Source organism: Astatotilapia calliptera, chromosome 12 (genome assembly GCF_900246225.1).
Source record: "Astatotilapia calliptera chromosome 12, fAstCal1.2, whole genome shotgun sequence".
Taxonomy (NCBI): domain Eukaryota; kingdom Metazoa; phylum Chordata; class Actinopteri; order Cichliformes; family Cichlidae; genus Astatotilapia; species Astatotilapia calliptera.
In genome coordinates this window covers 36156862-36180667 of record NC_039313.1, presented here as the reverse complement: position 1 = coordinate 36180667, position 23806 = coordinate 36156862, and the positions used below count along the sequence as shown (strand labels likewise).

The 23806-nt window shown below is 47.4% G+C and overlaps 1 protein-coding gene across 2 annotated transcripts; it reads left to right on the top strand.

Annotated features, from left to right (window-relative positions):
- The first annotated feature begins 406 nt into the window (after window positions 1–406).
- LOC113033441 (phosphatidylinositol 3-kinase regulatory subunit alpha-like) lies at window positions 407–20713 on the top strand. Of its 2 annotated transcripts, XM_026187227.1 has the most exons (17): window positions 407–628; window positions 3246–3699; window positions 4474–4603; window positions 6949–7041; window positions 7488–7559; window positions 7643–7759; window positions 7859–8057; window positions 10386–10468; window positions 15538–15643; window positions 15724–15822; window positions 17258–17438; window positions 17510–17635; window positions 17888–18030; window positions 18288–18464; window positions 18536–18610; window positions 18916–19086; window positions 19170–20713. In XM_026187227.1, the coding sequence occupies exons 2-17, from the start codon at window positions 3508–3510 to the stop codon at window positions 19357–19359; spliced, it is 2154 nt and encodes a 717-aa protein (XP_026043012.1). In that variant the 5' UTR covers window positions 407–628; window positions 3246–3507; the 3' UTR covers window positions 19360–20713. The 2 variants fall into 2 exon arrangements, with proteins under 2 accessions (XP_026043012.1, XP_026043013.1); XM_026187228.1 differs by lacking the exons at window positions 407–628; window positions 3246–3699; window positions 4474–4603; ... (3 more) ...; window positions 7859–8057; window positions 10386–10468 and adding an exon at window positions 11890–12350.
- The last annotated feature ends 3093 nt before the right edge of the window (window positions 20714–23806 follow it).

The following is a 23806-nucleotide window of genomic DNA, read 5'->3' as shown; positions in this document are numbered from 1 at the left end:
CCCCCGTTTTCAGCTTTAATCGCTTGTCAGATCTTCAATCCGTGTTTCTGGCTCATTAACGCCTCAAATATATGATGCAATAATAAAGGAAACGCAGAATACGTGACTATCTTCGGTTTGCTTAACGTCTCACTTGCTTGAAATTAGCACTATTGATTTTTAAGCACGTTCGTATCCTCAGGTTTATTGTGAAAGACATTCGGAAATGTAACATTTTGATCGCTTGTTTTATTTAAAAGAAACACACATATTTGATACATTAAGCAGAAAATAAATAACTTTAACATTTAGATTTTGGATTCTGATAAACACTATTATCCTGAAAACGAAGCATTTACGGTTAAATTGAACTTTTACGCCGATGCTTCGCGCTGTAAAATTAAAAGTCCCTTTTATTTTGAAAGCCCGTACCGGAACCTCTGTCTGTCACGCGCACTTGACACCTGTCTCCCTGCTGTAATACAGACGGACGAAGCACGAGTGTCTTCATCTGGGAAATAATCGATAAAACAGCGGCACGTCTCAGCTTTGAACTCCATCAGGAGGTCGTGTGCCCTCACTGCTTCGTCATGGCGCCCGCTGCTCGTGCTGTTGGAGGCTTTTATTGGTGAAACATCAAGAAATAAAGGTGAGACGTTTGAGCGTCTGAAGCTAGGTGGCTAAGCTAGCGCTGGCATGCATTGTCGTTTCCCGTTTCCTGAGGGGATCCATCGTCTGAAAGCTGCTCCTGATGCTGTTTTACAGCTTCTGGGAGCTTTACTTAAACTCTGTATCGATTAAGATTTCATGTGGCTAAAATAAAGTCAAAGTGTTTGGTTTTAGGCTCTGTGGGATAAACCCCGCGAGGTGGAAAGTCCCCTTAAAGTGGGTTTTTATTCCTTTTCTGCTCTTTGAGTGACGAAAGTACCTTTAAAACCCGACAAATGTTCTCTGTTTGGTGTGTATGTTTGTATTTTTGTATATTGTGTGTATTTTATAATTATTAGCATTTTTAAATGTCGTCGCTTTGTTTTCATTTATACGTCAATTTATCCAGAAATTCCAGTTTATTGAAATTAAATCTTAACGCATGTCCGCTTGAACCTGAACTAATTAAAATTCGTGAAACGACTTTTTTTTTTTTAAATTTTATCGGTCGATTAATGATTGAAGAGAAATTGGCGAAATTCAGATTCCAGCTCCTCAGTTTCGGGCTTTGTGTTTTCGGATTGAACCTTTTTCAGCCACACGGGAAACTAAAGGCATCAAATCTGTTTCTGATTATTGGTTCAGTGTCTGACTGTTAAACGTCAGCAGGGACTTATTCTGCTGATGTTGTTAAAGTGTTGTGCAGCATCCACAGGCGTGTAACTCATTGTTGTCCCAGTTTATTATTCTCAGTTCTTATTTTCATGTTTTATGTTAGGATTTAATGCCAGAAATATTTTTCACAAATTCCGAAGTTCAAAATTAAAATTTGAGCTCTCCAGCTCCGAATCACGTGATCATTATAAACGTCTGTGAACAGAACGCAGTTTGTGGATTAACTGGAGGCGATTTTTACATTTAAATGATCAAAAACTAAACACGTTTCATTTCTGTGGTTGGATTTAAGCTACAGTTATTTACAGCTTAACAACAACAATAATAATAATAATAATAATAATAGTAATCCTCAGATGATTTTTGTCACGCGATTCATAAATAAACATAAAGGTGAACCACTGTGGAAAATGAGGCTTTGTTTGCATAATAACAATGTTGTCTCATTTTTTACTGTTATACATCCACATTCTTCAGAAATGAGAAAAGTTGTGAAATCCTCGAAAAAAAGAATTAATTATAGCGATGATGATGATGATGAGGCGCCTGATGAAGACCTGGAGTGTCTGAGTTATAACAGGAGCTGTCAGCAGCAGCTTTTATCTGAAAGCTTTTATTTTGATGGTCTGGTGATGGCCTTAATGATGGTGTTCACGCATGGCGCCGCCTTCTCTGACCGCAGCCGATGCACCTGTCCTCCAGTCTGACCAATCAAAGTCTGAGGTCTGGGTGGAAGTGATGGATGCTGCAGGTCATCAGCACTCAGTTCACAGCCAGCGTCCCTGACGGGGTGGGGGTTGGGTGAAGGCCTCATTAAAGCTGAACCATCTGCTCCATCAGGCGGTGCCGGTGTGAGGAGGCAGGTGACGCTCGACCTGCTCTGGCGTCTTTTTCAGAGAGAGTCTGTGTTTAAGCACAAAACTGCAGCCGGCCGTGACTCGCTGAAGCACTCGGAGGTTTCTGAGGCTCGTGGCGTGGAGTCACGTCTGATGCTCACAGCTTCGGTGAAACGTGTTACAGAACTTAAAAATGTCTCATTGTCTTTGTACCGTTTTCTTTTATTAATAGGATTGGAATAACTTGCATATTATATTATTTACATCATAAAAACATAAATTATATTTTTAAATAAAACAACCGTGTAGATCATAACGTAAACGAGCTGTGAGCCGCTGCTCGCACTGTGGTGTCATGTGAGCACAGCTCAGTGTTCAAGCAGTACAAAGCAAACAGGGAAACTCCAGGAAATGTAGTTTTGTTTTTTTTAAAATTTCTAATATTGTATGAAAAACAAAACTGCAAACTTGACTGAATCCTTTCATTGAACCATCACACACACTCTCTGCGCACACGTGGCAGCTGTCAGTGTGCTCCTGTGTAACAAACTGCAGACATGCGTGTGCGCATTAGTTTGACATCCCTCACACGTCTGTAACACTGTTCATGTTGCCTTCATATGAAGTCATTTAAAGGACAGGAAGTCACTTCATGTGTGTCCTGTTTCTGCATGTTTGACAGCCCTGATTTAAACGGTTGGTTATTAAAATAACCCACAGTGAGTTCTCCTGGCTGCGCACTAACGGAGAGCATCATGAAGACACGAGGATATTCATGAAGATCTGAAGCTTTGTGTTTAAGTGCTGATGTTTTCCGACGGACTCTGAGATCCGAGGCAGCGGGAATGACAGCGGCTCGCTGTGGTGGCTGAGCTGCTTCCTGGGGGAAACCCAGCACTGCAGCAGAACCAACGAATAAACTGACAGGAAGTTGGTTCTTCCTCGTTTTAAAGGTTAAATAAACGCTCGGGGAGCAGTTTATTAGGTACAGACTGTGTAGAAAAAGCATTTTTGTTTTGGAGCTTTTGCTCGTTAAATGATGAAAGCGTCTTCTGCCGCATCGCGTTCCTCACACTCATATGTAACCTTTGACCTCTCGTCTCTCAGGTGACCCGTCGCCTCCACAGATGTGGCCGCTACCTCTGCTGAGACTGCTGTTCATGAACCGCGAGGACGCGCTGATCGAGCGGCTGCGGCTCGGCCTGGAGGGATGACAGGACTGTGGCGGACCAACATGGAGACAGGGGAGACGCGCGTCCACGTGGATTCTCCTCTTTAGACCCCCTCAGGACACGGACTCAAACCTATGTTCATATTTTTTCACTCAGAGCTGTTTTGTTAGTTTTCGTGAAGCCATACTTGAGTCAGGATGAGCTCGGAGGGCTTTCAGTACCGAGCGCTCTACGACTACAAGAAGGAGAGGGAGGAGGACATCGACCTGCACGTCGGGGACGTGCTGCTGGTCACTAAGGGGGCGCTGCTGGCGCTCGGCTGCACCAACGGAGCCGAAGAACGGCCGTCGGAAATCGGCTGGCTGCCTGGTTTCAACGAAACCACACAGGTACGATGCCGCAGCAGAGACAGGAAGTGCTTTCAGACCGCACGAACCTCTCCCGTCACAGGAAGCTCTTCTTTTAGCAGAAGAAAGTAATAGAAGTTCTTAGTCTTTATTTTGGAGTCTTTTTGGCTCTGCTGGCCGTCTCTGTGAAAGAGCTGATGTGGTGACATCAAAGGTTACAGCAGTGGAAGCTCTGTGATAGGCTAATCACCTGTAGCGCACAGAGATGTGAGGCAGAGCTCAGTCTGGGCGTCTTTGTTCATTTAAAAGCTGCTGTGCAGACTGAACCCTGGTGCAGCTCGTTCAGTCACAACTCCTGCAGCAGCGCTTCCAATAAATCCTGCAGTCAGTGAAGCACTCGCTCTATTAGCACATGTGATGGAGGAAATGCTCCGTGTTGACTCGTCAAAGTGAGATATTTTACTTGCGTTTCCTCTCGGCTTCTTTTCGGTGATGCAAAGAGAAAACGAAGCTGAAGTAAAAGTGGAGGAGCGGCGTAGCTGCACGGCTCCGTCATCACGAAACTCCACAAACAGCTCTGCATCCCACATCCTCCTCGCTCTGACCCCACACCGAGGAGCCCCTCGGTGTGGGGTCAGAGCGAGGAGCTCAGGTTTTCTGACCTTCACGTTCGGTCCAGTCTGTTAGAATGATGGTGGGATTAACGGGAACGCTCGTAGCGTTTCTGCTGTGTGACCCAAACTAGCCTCCAAAAAAATGATCGTTACTGACTTTATATGATTCTCACATCTGCGATCTTCGATTCGTGTACGACAGGAAAAAGGCGACTTCCCGGGAACGTATGTGGAGTTTGTCGGCAGGAAGCGGATGTCTCCACCCACCCCGAAGCCCCGCCCACCCAGGCCCCCATCTGCAGCGTCGGTGAGGGCCGACTCGGAGTCAGAGGGTGAGTAAAGTCGCTCAGATGCTTGTAGTTTGTTACCCACATCCGATCCTGCTGAAACTTGTCCAACTTTTAAAACCTGAACAGCAACCATGGACCATCCTAATTATCTGTCATGTAGTCGTTCACACAGGACTTGTCTGGTGTTTGATACGAGTGACGAAGCTGCAAACAGAAGTCGTAGATTACAGGTTTCGACTCCACTTTGGTTCAACTGTGTGACTAGTTTGCTTCAAACCAGCTCGTTTGCTTCTAGAGTTGTTTTTTGTTTTTTTTGAAACTGTTAAACGTGTTTTTTAAACATCATCCATCTTCATCCGCTTTATCCGAGGCCGGGTCGCGGGGGCAGCAGCCTAAGCAAAGAGGCCCAGACCTCCCTCTCCCCAGCCACCTCCTCCAGCTTATCCGGGGGAACACCAAGGCGTTCCCAGGCCAGCCGAGAGATATAATCTCTCCAGCGTGTCCTGGGTCTGCCCCGGGGCCTCCTCCCGGTGGGACATGCCTGGAACACCTCACCCAGGAGGCATCCTTGTCAGATGCCTGAACCACCTCAGCTGGCTCCTTTCGATGTGGAGCAGCAGCTGCTCTACTCTGAGCCCCTCCCGGATGGCTGAACTTCTCACCCTATCTCTAAGGGAGAGGCCAGCCACCCTTCGGAGGAAGCTCATTTCTGCCGCTTGTATCCGCGATCTCGTTCTTTCGGTCACTACCCACAGCTCGTGGCCATAGGTGAGGGTAGGGACGTAGATCGACCGGTAAATTGAGAGCTTCGCTTTTACGCTCAGCTCCCTCTTCACCACGACGCGAACAAGACCCCGAGATACTTGAACTCCTCCACTTGGGGCAGGAACTCATCCCCGACCCGGAGTGGGCACTCCACCCTTTTCCATTTTTTAAACATGTTATTGAATTTTGTCATATACGTCAGGCCAAATAAAGAGGCCGACGTGCCTGCATGACACGATGTGGAGCCGTCCTCCTGGTGTCACACAGGGTTGTATAAAAGCGCTCTGAGAGGAAGTGCTTATGTTTTAAAAGCAGACTGAGCTCGAGCGTCAGCCGTCCCAACATCCCAGCACAGCAGCAGAAACCAGTTCCCCAGTTTATGAACCAGTGAGCACAGCGACATAGATGAGAAACATCAGGCTGCTAAAACAAACACATCATGTATTTTCTGCTGATTTTATAGAAGAAGAAGAAAAGCTGGCGTAAAAATGCAGATTCAGAGACGATCAGCTGTGCAGCAGATCTGATTAAAACGATGCACGGGAAGACGGCAAGAGAATGAAGACAGTAAATAATAAAGCGAGTAAATAAAAATGTAAATTATTGCTATTTCTTGTTTATATTGTGTCCTCGGGCGGGTCGGGGAGGTCGGCAGGGAAGCGTCACACAGGCGTCGCCTCCTGCGGGTGCAGTGCTCCGATCCCAGCTTCGTGATCTCACAACTGCAAACTCAACAACTAAGAATCTGAAACAGCCTGATCCCTGTCAGCTGTTACCACAGCAACCACTCTGCACAACATCCAAACGCCACGGTCACGGAACACGTTAGCTTCCTTAAACCTTCAGTTAGAGGTAGACGTGATGCTCGCCGTCACATGGAGCCAGAACAGATTCTGATCTGGGACCAGCCGAAAGCCTGAAAGAGGGAGCCGTGAAATCTGTAAACCGACACTGAAACTTGTTTTTGTCGCTCTGCCCTGAAGAAACTGAAAGGTTTCAGCCCGATCGCTCGCTCAGTGATTCAGGTTCCTTCAGCTGCTTCCTCAACAGAGCAACAGCACACACCTGTGTGTGTGACGACCCTGCACCTGCAAGCTAGAGCCTGAGAAGACTCGAGCAGATTAGAGACGCTCACGTCCTGATACACTCCTCAGAGAGACACACACGCACACTAACAGACACACACGCACACGAGCACACACACACACACACACACACTAACAGACACACAGAGCTCGGGTTGAGTCAGGGCTGCGGTTGCTGAGTGAACAGATCTGCTGCCACCCGCCTCACAGAGCACAGGAAGTGTGCGTGCGCGCTGTGTGTTTGTGCGCGCTGTGGTTAAAGCTGCTGGCAGCAGAATCCTGATTATTGTTGTTACCTGCGTGTTTCACAGAACTGTTTTGCTCACTCAGCTTCCTGTTGCCTACATCCTTTCAAAGTAAAAGCTGTTATATGCTCTCATTTCCTCCTCCATAATTTTAGTCCCCCCCCCCCCCCGGTTTCCTTGTATACTTTATGACATCATAAAGGTTAAGGGAGGGAGATCAATGTCTCGTTATGAATCTTATTACTTTGACTTTTGAGTTGAAATCTTGCGTGTGCTGTTTGTTCTTCTTCAGGTCTCGTGCTGCCGGACCTCCCCGAGCAGTTCGGACCCCCGGACACGGCCCCGCCCCTCCTCAGCAGACTGATGGAGGCCATAGAGACCAAAGGTACCGAACACACTGACGTGGATTTCCAACCAGTTCCCGTCTCTGTGTCTGGTTTCAGAGTTTATCTTTGTTGTTCTTCTGAAGCTTCGAGACGCCTACATCTGCAAACGGCACACTAACCCTTCAGATGCATTCACAGCTTTATTCTGACCTTTTCTTCCTTCACTCTGATGTCACTGCGTTGGTGTTTTCCAGCATTTAAACTGAACATTTGAAGCTTCGTGACTTTCAGTCTGTAGGAACTTGTTCACAGTTCTGCAGAGTTGTCAGAAATGCATTTGTGGACACTTCATTAGACCCAGCTTCAGTTTAGGAGCTCATAATACTTCTCTCTAACCTATGTTCCTCATGTCAGGTTGAACATAAAGCAAACTGAGTGTGAAGTTTGAAATATTGATCTGACGAAGTCTTCAGCTGGTGTTTGTAACATGCGTGTGTTGCTGCAGGTTTGGACAGCCCCGGCCTGTATCGCAGCCTCAGCGGCGGCGGAGTGGACACGCAGCAGCTCGCAGACGCAGGTGAGGAGGGCGTGTTTTCACCTGTGAATTACAGAACAACTGCATCGTGAAATCTCTGCTTAAACTGATGTGTTTGTTTTCAGACCTGGAGCAGCTGGAGGCCCCGTCCCTGTGTGACGGGGTGGTCCGGTTCCTGCAGGATCTCCCCGGTCCCGTCCTGCCAGCCTCGCTGCAGGCCGACATGATCCACGCCGTTCAAGGTCAGAAGAAGCCCCACGATCCCGCCCCCGTCTCCCTCTTTCACACCGCATCTGGTAGTTTGTTCACACTTCTGTCCTGTTTCCTGTTCCTGCTTTCAGAGGTCAGAGACCTAGAGGAGTGCGCCCAGTTGCTGCGGAGCGTGGCCAGCTCGCCAACTTGCCCCGCCCAGTATGGGCTGACCTTGCTCAGCGTGGTTAGACACCTGGCCCGACTGTGCCTGCACGGCTCCAGGAACCAGCTGAGCCCCCGAAACCTCGCCGAGAGCTTCAGCCCGCTGCTGTTCAGACAGACAGCCGGGTCAGTGATCTACAGCTGTTAATACACACGTGACGGGTTATTAACACACACACGTGACGGGTTATTAACACACACACACACACGTGACGGGTTATTAACACACACACACACGTGACGGGTTATTAACACACACACACACGTGACGGGTTATTAACACACACACACACGTGACGGGTTATTAACACACACACACACGTGACGGGTTATTAACACACACACACACGTGACGGGTTATTAACACACACACACACGTGACGGGTTATTAACACACACACACACACGTGACGGGTTATTAACACACACACACACACGTGACGGGTTATTAACACACACACACACACGTGACGGGTTATTAACACACACACACACACGTGACGGGTTATTAACACACACACACACACGTGACGGGTTATTAACACACACACACACACGTGACGGGTTATTAACACACACACACACACGTGACGGGTTATTAACACACACACACACACGTGACGGGTTATTAACACACACACACACACGTGACGGGTTATTAACACACACACACACACGTGACGGGTTATTAACACACACACACACACGTGACGGGTTATTAACACACACACACACACGTGACGGGTTATTAACACACACACACACGTGACGGGTTATTAACACACACACACACACGTGACGGGTTATTAACACACACACACACACGTGACGGGTTATTAACACACACACACACACGTGACGGGTTATTAACACACACACACACACGTGACGGGTTATTAACACACACACACACACGTGACGGGTTATTAACACACACACACACACGTGACGGGTTATTAACACACACACACACACGTGACGGGTTATTAACACACACACACACACGTGACGGGTATAACACACACACCACACACGTGACGGGTTAACACACACACACACACACACACACACACACACACGTGCGGGTTATTAACACACACACACACACGTGACGGGTTATAAACACACACACACACACACACACACACACACACGTGACGGGTTATTAAACACACACACACACACGTGACGGGTTATTAACACACACACACACACACACACACACACACACACACACACACACGTGACGGGTTATTAACACACACACACACACGTGACGGGTTATTAACACACACACGTGACGGGTTATTAACACACACACACACACGTGACGGGTTATTAACACACACACACGTGACGGGTTATTAACACACACACCACACTGACGGGTTTTAACACACACACACACGTGACGGGTTATTAACACACACACACACGTGACGGGTTATTAACACACACACACACGTGACGGGTTATTAACACACACACACACGTGACGGGTTATTAACACACACACACACACGTGACGGGTTATTAACACACACACACACACGTGACGGGTTATTAACACACACACACACACGTGACGGGTTATTAACACACACACACACACGTGACGGGTTATTAACACACACACACACACGTGACGGGTTATTAACACACACACACACACGTGACGGGTTATTAACACACACACACACACGTGACGGGTTATTAACACACACACACACACGTGACGGGTTATTAACACACACACACACACGTGACGGGTTATTAACACACACACACACACGTGACGGGTTATTAACACACACACACACACGTGACGGGTTATTAACACACACACACACACGTGACGGGTTATTAACACACACACACACACGTGACGGGTTATTAACACACACACACACACGTGACGGGTTATTAACACACACACACACGTGACGGGTTATTAACACACACACACACACGTGACGGGTTATTAACACACACACACACACGTGACGGGTTATTAACACACACACACACACGTGACGGGTTATTAACACACACACACACACACACACACACACACACACACGTGACGGGTTATTAACACACACACACACGTGACGGGTTATTTATACAGACTTTATTTTCTTTTCCATACTAAGTTGAAGGAATGTTTCATAACACATTTTATGACTCGTAAGAGCAGCTAACATGGAGAGAGTTAAGGTTGTCGTGTTGCAAACCCCGAGGCCTGAAGCTTCGCTTCGATGGGTCACGCTGCTCTGGTTCAGGGAGTCACTGATGGCAGGAAGGACGTGAGCTGCTCGCAGGTCCTGGCACATGCACATATTTGAGGCCACACTCACAGGAAGTGTGATGATTAATGATGATTAATAAGATGAAGCAGAGAAAACCTTTGACCCATTTTGTTAACGGCACTGATGATGTTGTCTCTGTGTTCAGGTCTGAGTCGAGTCTGGATCCTCTGGTTCAGGTCCTGGAGGTTCTGATAACCAGCGAGCTCAACATGAACCAGGCCGCACCAGGTAACACACCTGCCTGTGTTCGAGTGGCTGAGCGTTGATGTGCATGTGTGTGAAACTCCCGTATGGTTGCTCTCAGCCGTCACGTTTAGTCTGTCACGCACAGCTGTTGCTCAATCGAACGGTTCAGATGAGACGGCGGTGGAAAGATGAGTCTGAAAAAGTGCAGCAACAAAGATTTGATGACGGGGTTTATTGGTAAAGACTGCACGAGGCTTTGGTTTCACTCAGGGAAGTGCTGAAGCTCTCAGCCTGACCACTGTGGCTCATTTCCAGCTCCACAGTTTTATTCTCGGACTCTGCTGAAGTCCAAAAATTATCCTCCTTTCTCTTACACTCAAGTTGTTTTGGCTCCTCCTCCTTTAAGATGATCAGGGATGCCTTTCTCCCGATTGGCTGCTCCTTGTGAACATGAAGTAGGTGGGGCTTATCCATCCTCTCTGACATCACGCAGATCCAAGAGTGTTTAGAGCGTTCTGAGGCCTGAGCGCCGTCCTCACACTGTCGAACGACAGGTTTGTTTTTACGTTTTACACGTCGTACAGAAGAATCAGGCGCCGTTTAAGCTCGCGGTTACTTTGGCAACATCTGTGAGGCCTTTGGGTTAAGATGTGACAGGAAGTGATCAGCCTGTGCTGAGGTACAGTCTGGTACTTTTGTTCAGCAGACGGTGGAAACGGTTGAAATTATGCTCGTGATGAAAGCAGCGCAGCTCACGGGTGGTTCCAGAACTTCCTGTTTCATGTTTTTCACAGCGAGGATGACCCAGAGCACCGAGCGTCTGTTATTATTGTTATTGTTATTATTTCATGCTTACTTTATAATGTGTCGCGGTGTAATTACAGCCTCACTCCTCTGGATCGTTGTTGGCAGCTGTTGTTAACATTGGTCCTCACGTGTGCACCGGCACACGTGATTGGCTGTTAGAAAGCAGATGATTGGCTCTTCGGCAGGATTTCTGTCATACATTTGCCATTTTGGGGGTTCAGGAATTCTGCAGCTCATTCCTGTCCCATTAAGGAAGGAAGGAGGTTTTTTTTCTTTGTTTTGTTATTTCAGGATGATGATTGGCTGAAGCATCGGGTGCTGCGGGTAACAGAGCAAAGATGGATTTGGAGAGAAATGGAAGGTTTCAGCAGATCAAACCTCTCAGATGTGATGGGAGGGAATATTTAAAGCCTGAATCAGCTGATTTAAAAAAGCACACATGATCGCTGGCGTTTGTCTCTGGGTCAGTTAAGTGGGTCAACGAGCAGCTCTGACTGCGTTAGTCACTCATCCATCGACTCATCCATCCACTCTGCTCGGCTCTGAGTCAGCCGGTCAGCAGCTGAAACGATGACATCACCCGTCCACAGAGTGAGAGATGCAGCAGACGAAGAGGGGAGGGAGGAGGGGGGTGTTGCCTTGGTGATATCACTGCCATCACAGGATTGGCTGGAGCCATCGGTGATGTCACACATCTCCAAGCTGCTCTCCTGAGCTTTGAACCGAGACTGCGAGAGAGAGGGAGAGAGAGACGGACGGGAGAAAGTTGCGTCGTTTGGAAACGTCTCTGAGCCGCGGACGGCGAGCTGGAAAAATAAAAAAGGAGGTTTTGAGGCCGTGGAGGCGGAGCAGAGCTGCAGGTGCAGAGCGAAGCCACGTCCAGCAGGCCCGAGTCGAGCGAGGTGACCAAAAATGAAGATGTAGCTGAGATGACGTCAGATTTTTGGCGGCCGAACGGGCTGAAAGCAGCGGGACATGAGAGCCGGGCGTCCGTTCGTTTCTGAGGACTCGACAGGTGACGGTTTAGGGGCCGACATGGAGCGAGAGGAGGGAGGCAGGGCCGAGGCGCTGAGGGGACGAGACAAGATCCTCTGCTACATCAACATGCAGAGCCCAGGTAGGAGTCAAACCCCCACCTGGAGGGAGCAGCGCCTGATCAGATGGCCGCAGCGGCGAGACTAAACCTGTGTCGGGTTAAACATCTGCATCAGGAGCTGGAAGTTTGTTTGCTGTGAAGCCTCGAAATGTGTTTCCATGTTATTCCTGATGTTCTCGTCATCCCACCCAAAGTCAGCGTGTTCAGGCTCAACCCGGCGGTGTGAATGCAGATGTGCGATGGAGTCGAGGTTAAAAATGTGACGTCGCTGTGTGCTTCAGGAGTCGGCACATCTTCATCTCGTGGTGATTTCACCAGAGCGAGTGTCGGAGTGTTTCCCGAAGCGCAGATGCGTCTGAAGCGATTTCCTGCCACGCGTGAGAAAGAAAAATGGTGTCAAACCTGATCTGAGCTCAAAGTTCAGACCTAAAAATGGCCACGAGACGCGGCGAGCTCCGAGAAACTGCTCCGACGCTTAGTTTAGTTTCAGGTGTTTTGTGCTGCAAAGCTCTGGTTTTCACTTGTTATCAATGGCGTGCGCCTCCTCCCCGTGCGCCTCCTCCCCGTGCGCCTCCTCCCCGTGCGCCTCCTCCCCGTGCGCCTCCTCTCTGTGCGCCTCCTCTAAAAGCTCAGACTCACTCGCTGTTCAGTTGAGCAGAAAGTGAAGCTTGAGTCAGAGGGCGAGGTGTTCCTCAGAGAAACATGAAACGTGTTCAACTTAATTTTGGTGAAGCAGACAGTCGATTTGGAGGCTGCTGTTTTCAGGCCGGATGGGCTGAACGCAGCGTGCTGTCACTTTTATTTGTGAGTGACCAAAAGCTCAGTTTCACTTCCTCTTTAACAAACGAAATGGCGCTCTTTCTCTACAGCTCGATCCTAATATGCTCGGTTATTTTAGTACTCGAGTATTCAGTCGAATAATCGAGTATTTGGATAAGAAAGGATTTCTGACAGGTGTGTGTGTGTGTGCGTGTTGAAGAACATCGACATTCTCAGTTTTACTCTCTGCTGTGATGCAACGTTTCCTGCTGGTGTTAATAATTAATAGTTAATATAAATACTTAATCAATGTTAAGAATAATTTTCAATTATTAAGACAATTTAATAAATATTTTGTTCATATTTATGTGAATCTTGTAAATAAAGTTACTAAAGCCTTGAAACAGTTGGGGTCTGCTACCCCCCGAGCCCCCTTTAGACTCCGCCCTGTTGCTGCCTGATTTAAACATGGTGTCAGACGGAGCTCACTTTGCTGCAGCCGGTGACGTGTGGAGCAGGTGCACAGGTGTGTGTGCAGCACCTGTTCTCAGTGAGGAGGCTCCTCCGTGCTGCCGGCACGTCGCTGAGGTTTCTGTTGGTTGTGCTGTCAGATGAAGACGCCTCCCTAAATCTGGCGTGGAGCTTTAAAAGCCCCGCCAGCGCACGCGCTCACACAGTCCCACTGTTCTTTCTTTGGGTTGTGGGTCACACTGCTGGTTAGTTGTGGTTTCTTCGATATAGTCTGCACAACAAAGTGATCCCTCCCCCCTCCCCTCATCAGTCACTGATGTGTCACATGACTGCAGATACCTTTGACATCAGGGTGAACGTCAGAGTGAGTGAGCGCCTATAAATCAACAGTCGCAGGATGTTTGTTTTAACAAAGGTTTAAATACTTTCTGTTCACTCAAATGCTCACCTGTTAGCGCCCCCTGGTGGTGTGACTTTAGAACAGGTGACGCTGTGAGGAGGAGAGCACCGGTTCCCAACAGCACAACCTCACAGTGTTTCATGTAGTACAGACTCTACAGCAGCGGTAGATAACTCCAGGCCTCGAGGGCCGCTGTCCTGCAGTTCTTAGATCCAGCACAACTGAGTCAAACGGCTAAACCACCTCCTCGACATGTCTTGAAGTTCTCCAGAGGCTGGTAATGAACTCATCATTTGATTCAGGTGTGTTGGCCCAAAGTGAGATCATTGAGCTAAAACCAGCAGGACAGCGGCCCTCGAGGCCTGGAGTTGCCTACTGCTGCTCTGCAGCATGAGAGAAACTCACCCAGGAGCATTTGGTGACAGTGGGAAGGAAGAACTCCTTTAATCCGCTCTTTAAGTGATGACGTGATGAAACCTGCTTCCAGGCCCAAACTACTCTGCGTTTAATAAGCTGTTGTGTTTTTAACATGTTTTGTATCTTGTTCTATTTAATCTCAAAAAGTCCCTAAAAACAGTCAGTGATCCCTGTTTTTATTGCCGCTAATCGTTTTAAAGCTCAGTGTTTAAACCCTTACGATGTAACTGCAGCCCAGCAGCAGTACATTAATGACTAACCTCGTATTGTGGATGGATTATCTCAGTTGTTCTCCTGACTGAAGTTTGGTCCGTTTACAGCATCCTGCCTTGCGACTGTATTTGTCTCTAACCATCACGAACCTTCACGTTAACTTTTATCGAGTGGAAAAGTGTTAGCGTTCATCCTCCAGCTTCACTGTGCTAATGTTATGCTAACATAGCTGTGTAGCTAGCGATCACGTAGCACATCATTATCTACCAGCTAGCCCAACTTCAGTAACCCTACAAACGTCACTGCTGTTTAGTTTTCTGTCTTCATTTATGTTGGAAGTGACAGCAGAGCTGTACGTTTGAATTTTCAGAAGTCTCTCAGTCAGAACATGTTATATCATGTTTAGGTGGAAGCTAGCGAGCTAACTTCCTGCTAACTTCTAACTCTGTTAAATGTCATAAATCCTGTTTTCATGGATGTTAAACTCAATTGTTACACCTGGTAAAGCAGCAATGCTGATGATTTTATTACAGATGAAAGACAGTTTGTAACTCTCAGTGATGCCGCAGTGTTCGTTTGACTTTGGGCCCAGACACAGCTAATAACGTCAGACTTAAAGACCAGATAGGATGAAAACTATTAAAAGAAACCAGGATGAGGGAGTGGAGGATCCAGGGTCACCTGGTCCAGCCCTAACTATATGCTTTAGCAAAAAGGAAAGTTTCAGGCTGAAGAGGGGCCTGAAAACTGAAGGCTCTGCCTCCCATTCTACTTTTAAATACTCTAGAAACAACAAGTAGGCCTGCAGAGCGAGAGCGAAGTGCTCTAATAGGGTGATATGGTACTACAAGGTCATTAAGATAAGATGGGGCCTGATTATTCATCCATCAAAGAGACGTAACTACTCCATCTCGGGGTGTGACTCCTCCTTCTCGCTCTCTGTTTCAGCTTTACCTCCTAAACCTGTGAAGTCTTCGGCTCCGGCTCCTTCCACCAGTTTCAACAACAGCATGGTTCTGCAGGACGCCGAGTGGTACTGGGGAGACATTTCCAGGTAACACACACACACACACACACCGTGGGAGGACATGCAGGATGTACGGAGGGATGCAGAGTCTGTTTTTGCCGTTTTAGGGAGGAGGTGAACGAGAAGCTGAGGGACACGGCCGACGGTACGTTTCTGGTCCGAGACGCCTCCACCAAGATGCACGGAGATTACACTCTGACTCTGAGGTAAAGCTCTCAGTGCATCACCGGCTTTTCAAACACAGGTTCAAAATCCAATAAACAAAAATGAAGCATTTAAATAATGTTTAAATGTAAAGACTGACTGATCTACAGGTGTGACGGGTGGAAGAGCCAAAACTCGTGGATACGAGGCTCAAATAAAGCTGAGAGAAACGTTCAGCTGAAAGTCGACATTAACCCTTTAAGACCTACCATAGAACCAAGTCCGCCAGAGCTTATATTATATTTTTACATGCTGTGGAGCCATTTTTGGGAGCATTTCAAGTTGATATACATCAATACGACCATTATATTTTAATAATATGTCTGCATTAAGTGCATAGTAATTACATAAATTGCAAAAAAGTGCAATAAACTACAAAAAAATTGAAAATTGTTTTTGATTTTTTTAACATATTTCTAGTTAGAGAAATTTAAGAGGTTTATCCCTCAAAACTGTAAATACAAAAAAGTTGCACAAAATAGTTTCCCACCACAGGAAATTTATTTTGAGTGTCTTCATAGTTTTATTTTTGAAATACACCAATTTTTATACACTGCAGGAAAAACGAAAATAAATATTATAGTGCAAATTTGCAAAAAAGCAGCATATGCATCAAAATAAACTATTTCCAGCAGTGCAATATGAGTCCTCAGCATCCCAGAAACGACACAAAGTCATAAAGTCAAAGATAACTTTTAAAAAGACGAGTACAGGCCCTGAGGCCCTGATGGTAAAAAAGACTACATTTCCGCGAAAATGACGTCACTTCCGGTTTCGGGCAGGTAATGGCGGAAATGCAAAAGTTTGCGCTGACGTCTATTCCAACGTAGGAAGTGTTATGAACAGCTGATCGGATCGGCAAAGCGTGTTTCTGGAATATTATGTTTTTGTTCCTGCAAGCGCTTTTTATGCAATTTTTGCAAAGCTTTATGTGGAAGGAAACCGTGACCGAGGACAAGCTGATGGCATAAGATGTAAGTACAACTCCTCCGGTTTCATATGCAAAAAAAATTTACGTGGTTGCAGAGCTACTGGGATTTAAAAATAGTTACGCAAAACGGAGCGTGCCCGCTCCGACCGGCTCTAAAGGGTTAACAGTTGAATAGAATGTGGAACAGGATGAAACCTTTGCTAATCTTGTAAGAATAAAACATTCATACAAAGTTAAACAACCTTATACTCGTTAATTCACATTTTTGAAATCCTATAAAAATAATTTATTCTCAGTGATCTGTGGCTGCTCACCTGCAGCGCCCTCACTGCCCACCAGGGGGCCAAGGCTCTACGTCTTCCAGCCGATTTACAGATTTCGTGGTTTGCACAGTTACAGTCTTGTTGTTTGTGCAGTAAACGTCCACAGCACGACTGTCTGCTTTGTGTCTGGACGATGCCGCGGGCTCTGAGTTGACCAGCTCTCCGTTCTCTCGTCACCTGCAGGAAAGGAGGCAACAACAAGCTGATAAAGATCTTCCATCGGGAGGGGAAGTACGGCTTCTCCGACCCCCTGACCTTCAGCTCGGTGGTGGAGCTGATCAACCATTACAGACACGAGTCTCTGGCCCAGTACAACCCCAAACTGGACGTCAAGCTGCTCTACCCGGTCTCCAAGCACCAGCAGGTGGGTCGCGCTCTCCGAGAGTCTGCGTTTGGTTAACGACGGCGTCTGACCGCTGCGTTGTTGTCGTTCAGGATCAGGTGGTGAAGGAGGACAGCATCGAGGCGGTGGGGAAGAAGCTGCACGAGTATCACCTGCAGTACCAGGAGAAGAACCGAGAGTACGACAGGCTGTACGAGGAGTACACCAGAACGTCGCAGGTACGCTCGGAGGAAGTTCTCTAATAAAACTACAGATTTGTCAAACAGAACTACAAACAGTGATGATCAGGATACTTACAGGGTTTTTAAGAAAGAGCTGATTCTTTACTTTTAGTGCTCGATCATTTAAGGGTGTTAACGGGGAACTCTGAGTACTGGAGTAGAAGAGGACTGAGAGACTACAGTTAATTAAAATGATTACATTTAAATTATGGTAAATAAAACATTCCTCCTCTTCCTCCTCCTCATCAGGAGATCCAGATGAAGAGGACGGCCATCGAGGCGTTCAATGAGACCATAAAGATCTTCGAGGAGCAGTGTCAGACTCAGGAGCGCTTCAGCAAAGAGTACATCGAGAAGTTTCGCCGGGAGGGAAACGACAAGGAGATCCAGAGGTAAGCCGCTACCATGGCAACTGTGACGGAGCTCGTTGAGGGGAAAGCACATCTACACACACTAAAAGGAAGCCGGTTGCCATGGCAGCAGAGACTGCAGGAAGAAAGCCACCTGCTGGTAAACGAAGTTCGGAGTCAGAAATGAGCTTCAGCTCAGTTTGATCTGAATGTTTTTATATCCAGACGACGAGTCTGCGCGCTCGCCGTGCAGCGGCGTGTTTGTCACGTGACAGTGAACTCCCGCTGCGTCTCCGCAGGATCATGGAGAACTACGACAAGCTCAAGTCCCGCATCAGCGAGATCGTGGACAGCAAGCGCCACCTGGAGGTGGACCTGAAGAAGCAGGCGGCCGACTACCGAGAGATCGACAAGAAGATGAACAGCATCAAACCGGACCTGATCCAGCTCCGCAAGACCAGGGACCAGTACCTGATGTAGGTGACGCCCAGAGCGCAGCACTGTGACGCCCGGTGTGACAGACTAATAACTGTGCGTGTGTTCACAGGTGGCTGACTCAGAAAGGCGTTCGGCAGAGGAGGCTGAACGAGTGGCTCGGCCTGAAGAACGAGACCACAGAGGAGTAAGTACCGACCGCACCAGCGGCTCAAACTGTTTGTTTTAGTGCCCAAAGCCTCCGTCAGCTGCTCCACCCAAAGGAGGAGGAGTCACAGATAAGTCCAGCCTTTAGCATTCAGTGTGACTGTAAAACGATGATGGCAGGTCACGCTGTGTAGCCACAGAAACCTCGTTAAATTTACCTGAAAGGTCAAAGGTCACACAAGGGGGCACCAGCCCACACAGTGCAGGCAGCTCTCAGCCTGAGCAGAAAGTAGAAGTACTCGAGTAAAGCAGCTTCCTCACAGTCCTCTGTCTCCGCCCTCTCAGCGAGTACAGCATGGTGGAGGATGAGGAGGACCTTCCTCATCACGACGAGCGTCTGTGGCGCCTCGGAAACATCAACCGCAGCCAGGCGGAGTCTCTGCTGCGAGGGAAGAGGGACGGCACCTTCCTGGTGCGGGACAGCAGCAAGCCGGGCTGCTACGCCTGCTCCGTGGTGTAAGCAACACTCCATCTTCCTCCTGCTCCTCTTCTTCACCCGTTTACTGCACATCAGCCTGACCTCTCTTTCTCCCCCACAGGGTGGATGGCGAGGTGAAGCACTGCGTCATCAACAAGACGAGCACCGGCTACGGCTTCGCCGAGCCCTACAACCTGTACGGCTCGCTGAAGGAGCTGGTGCTGCACTACCAGCACACGTCGCTGGTCCAGCACAACGACTCGCTCAACGTCACGCTGGCCTTCCCCGTCTACAGCCAGCAGAGACGGTGACCCGCCCCCCGACATCGTCTACACGCCCCCCTCCCCGCCTCTCCTCATTTCCCTCCTCTGACACAGATCAGCGTCTGGATGAAGCTTTTTGTTCAGGCTGAAGCTGAAGCTTGAACTTCCTGCGAGGAACACGTTACAGACATGCCCGTTTCACGCTTTCCCTTCTGTCAGCATGCTCAAGGTGCTCCGGGCTGTTTGTCTGTTATGTATCGATGTCGCCGAGCGAACAGAAGCGAGGCGGGGACGCCGTGTTTCAGCGGGCGGTGTTTCACGGGCGGGGCTGCTGTCGCCTAAAACCTGGTGTGACCAAAATCTACAGACTTGATGATTTATTCAGTATGACCCAAAATGAGCAGAGGTCAGAGGTCATTGGTTCCTCTGACTTCTGTAGGACTGGAAGTATTTGTCGCCCTCTGGTGGCGTTCAGGTAGAATGCAGGTGAAGGTGTTTCCTGACTGTGACCCTGCAGCTGCGTCCATGTTTCCCCGCCTGTGTTTAGTTTAACTTTGTGCGACAGTTTCCTGTCCTTCGTGCAAACTCGACACATGTAAACATTAATACGTTTGATTTAAAACGTTCATTCTGACTCTTTGATTTCAGCCTTTTGTTCTCTGTGATGCGGCTCAGAGTCACAGCAGGTCGTGCGCTGGCGTTGTTGAAGAACATGTTTCAGTCTGAGGGGGAAACGAAGCTCAGCCCGACGCATCTGATCCGGCGTGATACGGGCACGTGTTCGGCCTGAGCGCAGCGGGCACGTCGGGACGATGAACGCTTTAATCATGGCGCTGATCCGGCTGCAGCTCGGACGATGAGCAGAACGATGATGAAGAGGCGTCGGTGTGAACACTGTGACTCTGGACGAGGGCTAAACCCGACCGAGCGAGGACTCGTCCCCGCCTCCCTCCCGTGTTTCAGTTCCTCAGTTTGTGCATCCTGGACTTCGCCGCTCTTTAATTCTTCTTTTCTTTACGCGCCCGTCAGCACAAGTCCGAGGTCTGGATCAGAACCGAGGTCGATCATAAACGAGCGGTGGAAGGTTTCAGTCGTGGAATCGAGTTTCCTGAACTTCGGACTAAACAGCCGCTGAACACCGGTTTGCTCAGTTCGACCACTGACGAGGTTTTTATGGCTTATTATTATTTTCCTGTGTGGCTCGTTAGAGGACACGCCCCACTGTGACGCTCAGTACGGAGGCGTGGCCTGAACTCCCGCTGAGACGTTTGAAACGTGGATGCTTCAGGTTTGTGGACTTTGTGACGCCTGTTACTAAAAAACCAAAACTGTAAAATGTTTGAGATGAACTGTTTGGAAGCTGGAATAAACAAAAGTGTCGGCCTTTACGCTGAAACATTGACGCGTCTGTTTGTCGTCAGTCTGTGCTCCGTTTAGCGTCAGCATCACGTCTCAGTGCTCGCTGAAAATCAGCTGATTGATTTGTACAGTAAACTCAGCTGATGTAACAGAGCTGCAGGTTCTCCGGCTACGTTAACCCTGACCGACACGCGAGCAGGAATGAGTAGGGATGGGTACCGGTATCCGGTGCCATGATGGCACCGGTTCTGACATAAACGGTAGTAACCAGACCGAAAAGCAGCGCACATTTCGGTGCTTTATTTCGGTGCTTTTTTTTCCTGAGATGTCACACACTTTAGATTCTAGCCAATCATTTTACGTTTCCGAGGATAGTAGGCGGGTCCAGGTACGTATGTTCTGTTAGAGCAGAGCTACAGACTAAAAATGCCCAAGACGAAGCGGTCAAAGTCTGGCTGTACTTCACAGCAAAAGATGCAAACTCAGCAGCAACAAGTGCTTTAAGCTGATACTGTGATACTGTCAAAGGAGGTAACACCTCGAATCCGATGAAACACCTGGCGACGCATAGCGTTTTTTTTTAAAGCCCAGAAATGCGCCGTATTTGATGGCAGCAGCAGCCGTTCTTCTCTGCGTGAGTAGCTTCATGTTGTTCGTGTGTAATTTACGTTGAGTAGGCTAACCACGTTATTACATTAATGCATGTAAGGTGAACTAGCAAACATCATCATAGCTACATGCGGCTGTCTTCTTGTTTGATGGCAGATACTCCCTTCACCCTGGCCAAAAAGGCTAAAATGATCAAAGAAAAAGTGGAAAACAGTTAAACATGAGAGGTTTTTGGACAAAGTTTGTGTTTTTTCCATTGTTTAAGCACTGCTTCCAGCCAAGAGTGACACCATATATGCCCCATAGCTGCAGAAAAGGCTAACATTGTTATCTTTTTACAAAAAAACAGCTGAACATGAGAGGTTTTTGGACCAATTTTGTGTTCTCCATTCTTTAAGCACCGGTTTGAGTACCGTTTAAGCACCGGCACCGTTTCAAAAGTACCGGTTTGGCACCGGTATCGGATAAAACCTAAACGATACCCATCCCTAGGAACGAGCATCGCCGTTTGATCGATTTGATTCACCGGAGAAAACTTCACAAAGTGCATTCTGGGTAAAATTTGAAGGTTCACATCGGGCTGCTTAGAATAGGCCACAGCAGAGGGAAGGTCTCCCTGCTGGATCAGGATCAACACGGCTCAGCTGGTCGAGGCTTCAGATCGACGCCCAAAGATGCTTTTCAGCGTTTGAAAGTAAACATTTAAACATCTTCTTAAAGTCACTGTTCAGAACTGCTGACTGTGACGGAGTCACTGCTCCATGACGTGATCTCCATGTGTAAGAATATTTACTGCCGAGCAAGAAGGACAAACTTGTAACCTGTTTAAATAATCGAATCTTTGTTTTTCAACACTAAGTTTTTGGTTTTAAATGAACTTTTAGGCTTGTAGATGAAAAGTGAAGCTGAAACCAGCAGTGCTGCTTTGGTCATCGTAACATTAAACAGGTTTATAAGTTTTATTCTAAAGTAAGAAGGTTTTTTATTGTACATCAGAGGACTTTAACAGCTGTAAATGTGTAATTATGTTACAATAGGTTTGAGTATAAAACAGCAGACACGTCAAACACAACCTGCACATCCATCAAATCATGTGACTGTGGACGCTGCATAATACCAACAACACTGATTCATTTCATTAGTCTTACAATTAGTACTGAAAACCTTTAATTTCTTGTATCTGTACTATCCCCACTAAATTATTCCAGAAGTATTACAACAACCATATTTTTTTAAATAGTTTTTAAAATATCAGAAAATATTTAATATTTTTAAAGTACTAGAAATTGAAAAAAAGCTTCCTGTCAGGTTGACGTGTTTAAACGTGTCCGTGAATGACGTTAAAGCCGCAGCTCTGTGTCGACTCACCTCGTGCTTCGGTTTATCTCAAACATGCTTTTTAATCTGCAGCTTAACCAGCTGATGCCACCAAATGACCACCAGGGGGCAGGGCTCGACCTGAGTCGTCGCCTCCATCCCGATTGGTCCGTTCAGCCTCATCGTCTCCTCTGAGCACACAGCTTTGACCCCACACAGATGTGTACTTCATTTACATTTGAGAACAGGAAGCAGTCGTGTACGATCAGAAACAGAATCGTTTTACTTCCAAGGATTCAAATTAAAGTTGTTTTTGTAATTAAATGTTTTTAAACCTGAGTAAAATGATTGTATTTCTCTTTTGAGCTCCACAAAACTTCATCTTCTCAGAAGATGATGTTTTTTAAGCACAACGAGCCAACGAACGCAGGAGGCAGAAAAGGTTGTTGATGAGGTGAATCAGCCGCTGAGAGGTGAAGCCGGCTCAATTTTGAAATGTCGAGTTTCTCAGTTTCAGACAGCAGCTGGAGGCTGCAGCTGGCACCTGGACTCGTCTGCTACACAGTCCTGCTGCGTGTGGTTTAACATCGTCCTGCTGAAAATAGAGGCTGTCAATGAAAAAGCTTTTCCGCACATATCTGCCGACTGTCTACGTTATCTCTGAGCTCCTAGACGCACGCTGGCGTTTATTATTTTACAAGCTGTCGTTTTTGTCTCTTTACGTCAGAGGCCACCACCAGGGTGATGGAGAAACGACATGAGTAGACGGTCCAGGCGTGTCAAGGTTTGCGCTCATATATTTCTTACGATGGTGCATTTTCCAGTTTAAACAGTTTAGAGAATAAATGAACAAAATATTTATTTATGAGAAAATTGAGCTCCGTTTTTATTGACATATTTACACACAGCGCGGCCACATGTTTGTACTTTCACCTTCTAAATGTCTGCCCTGCTTCAAGTCCCTGCATGTTATCTACACGTAGTGTTCAGACGTGTTCGAGCACATCAGCTCAGCCATCTGCTCCACAGGTCCGAGTGCTGCTACGACTCAAAGCTTCATTCTGTGATATCTCAGGTGTTTACAGAGACAGATAAGTTTGTTAGTATCTGAATAACGACACTGTGTTGATGACTCTGCTCGTCACTGCAGAGGATTTTAAACCAAAGTTTTTATTCATGTTTAAAAAACAATGCCGAGCATTTTCAGAGT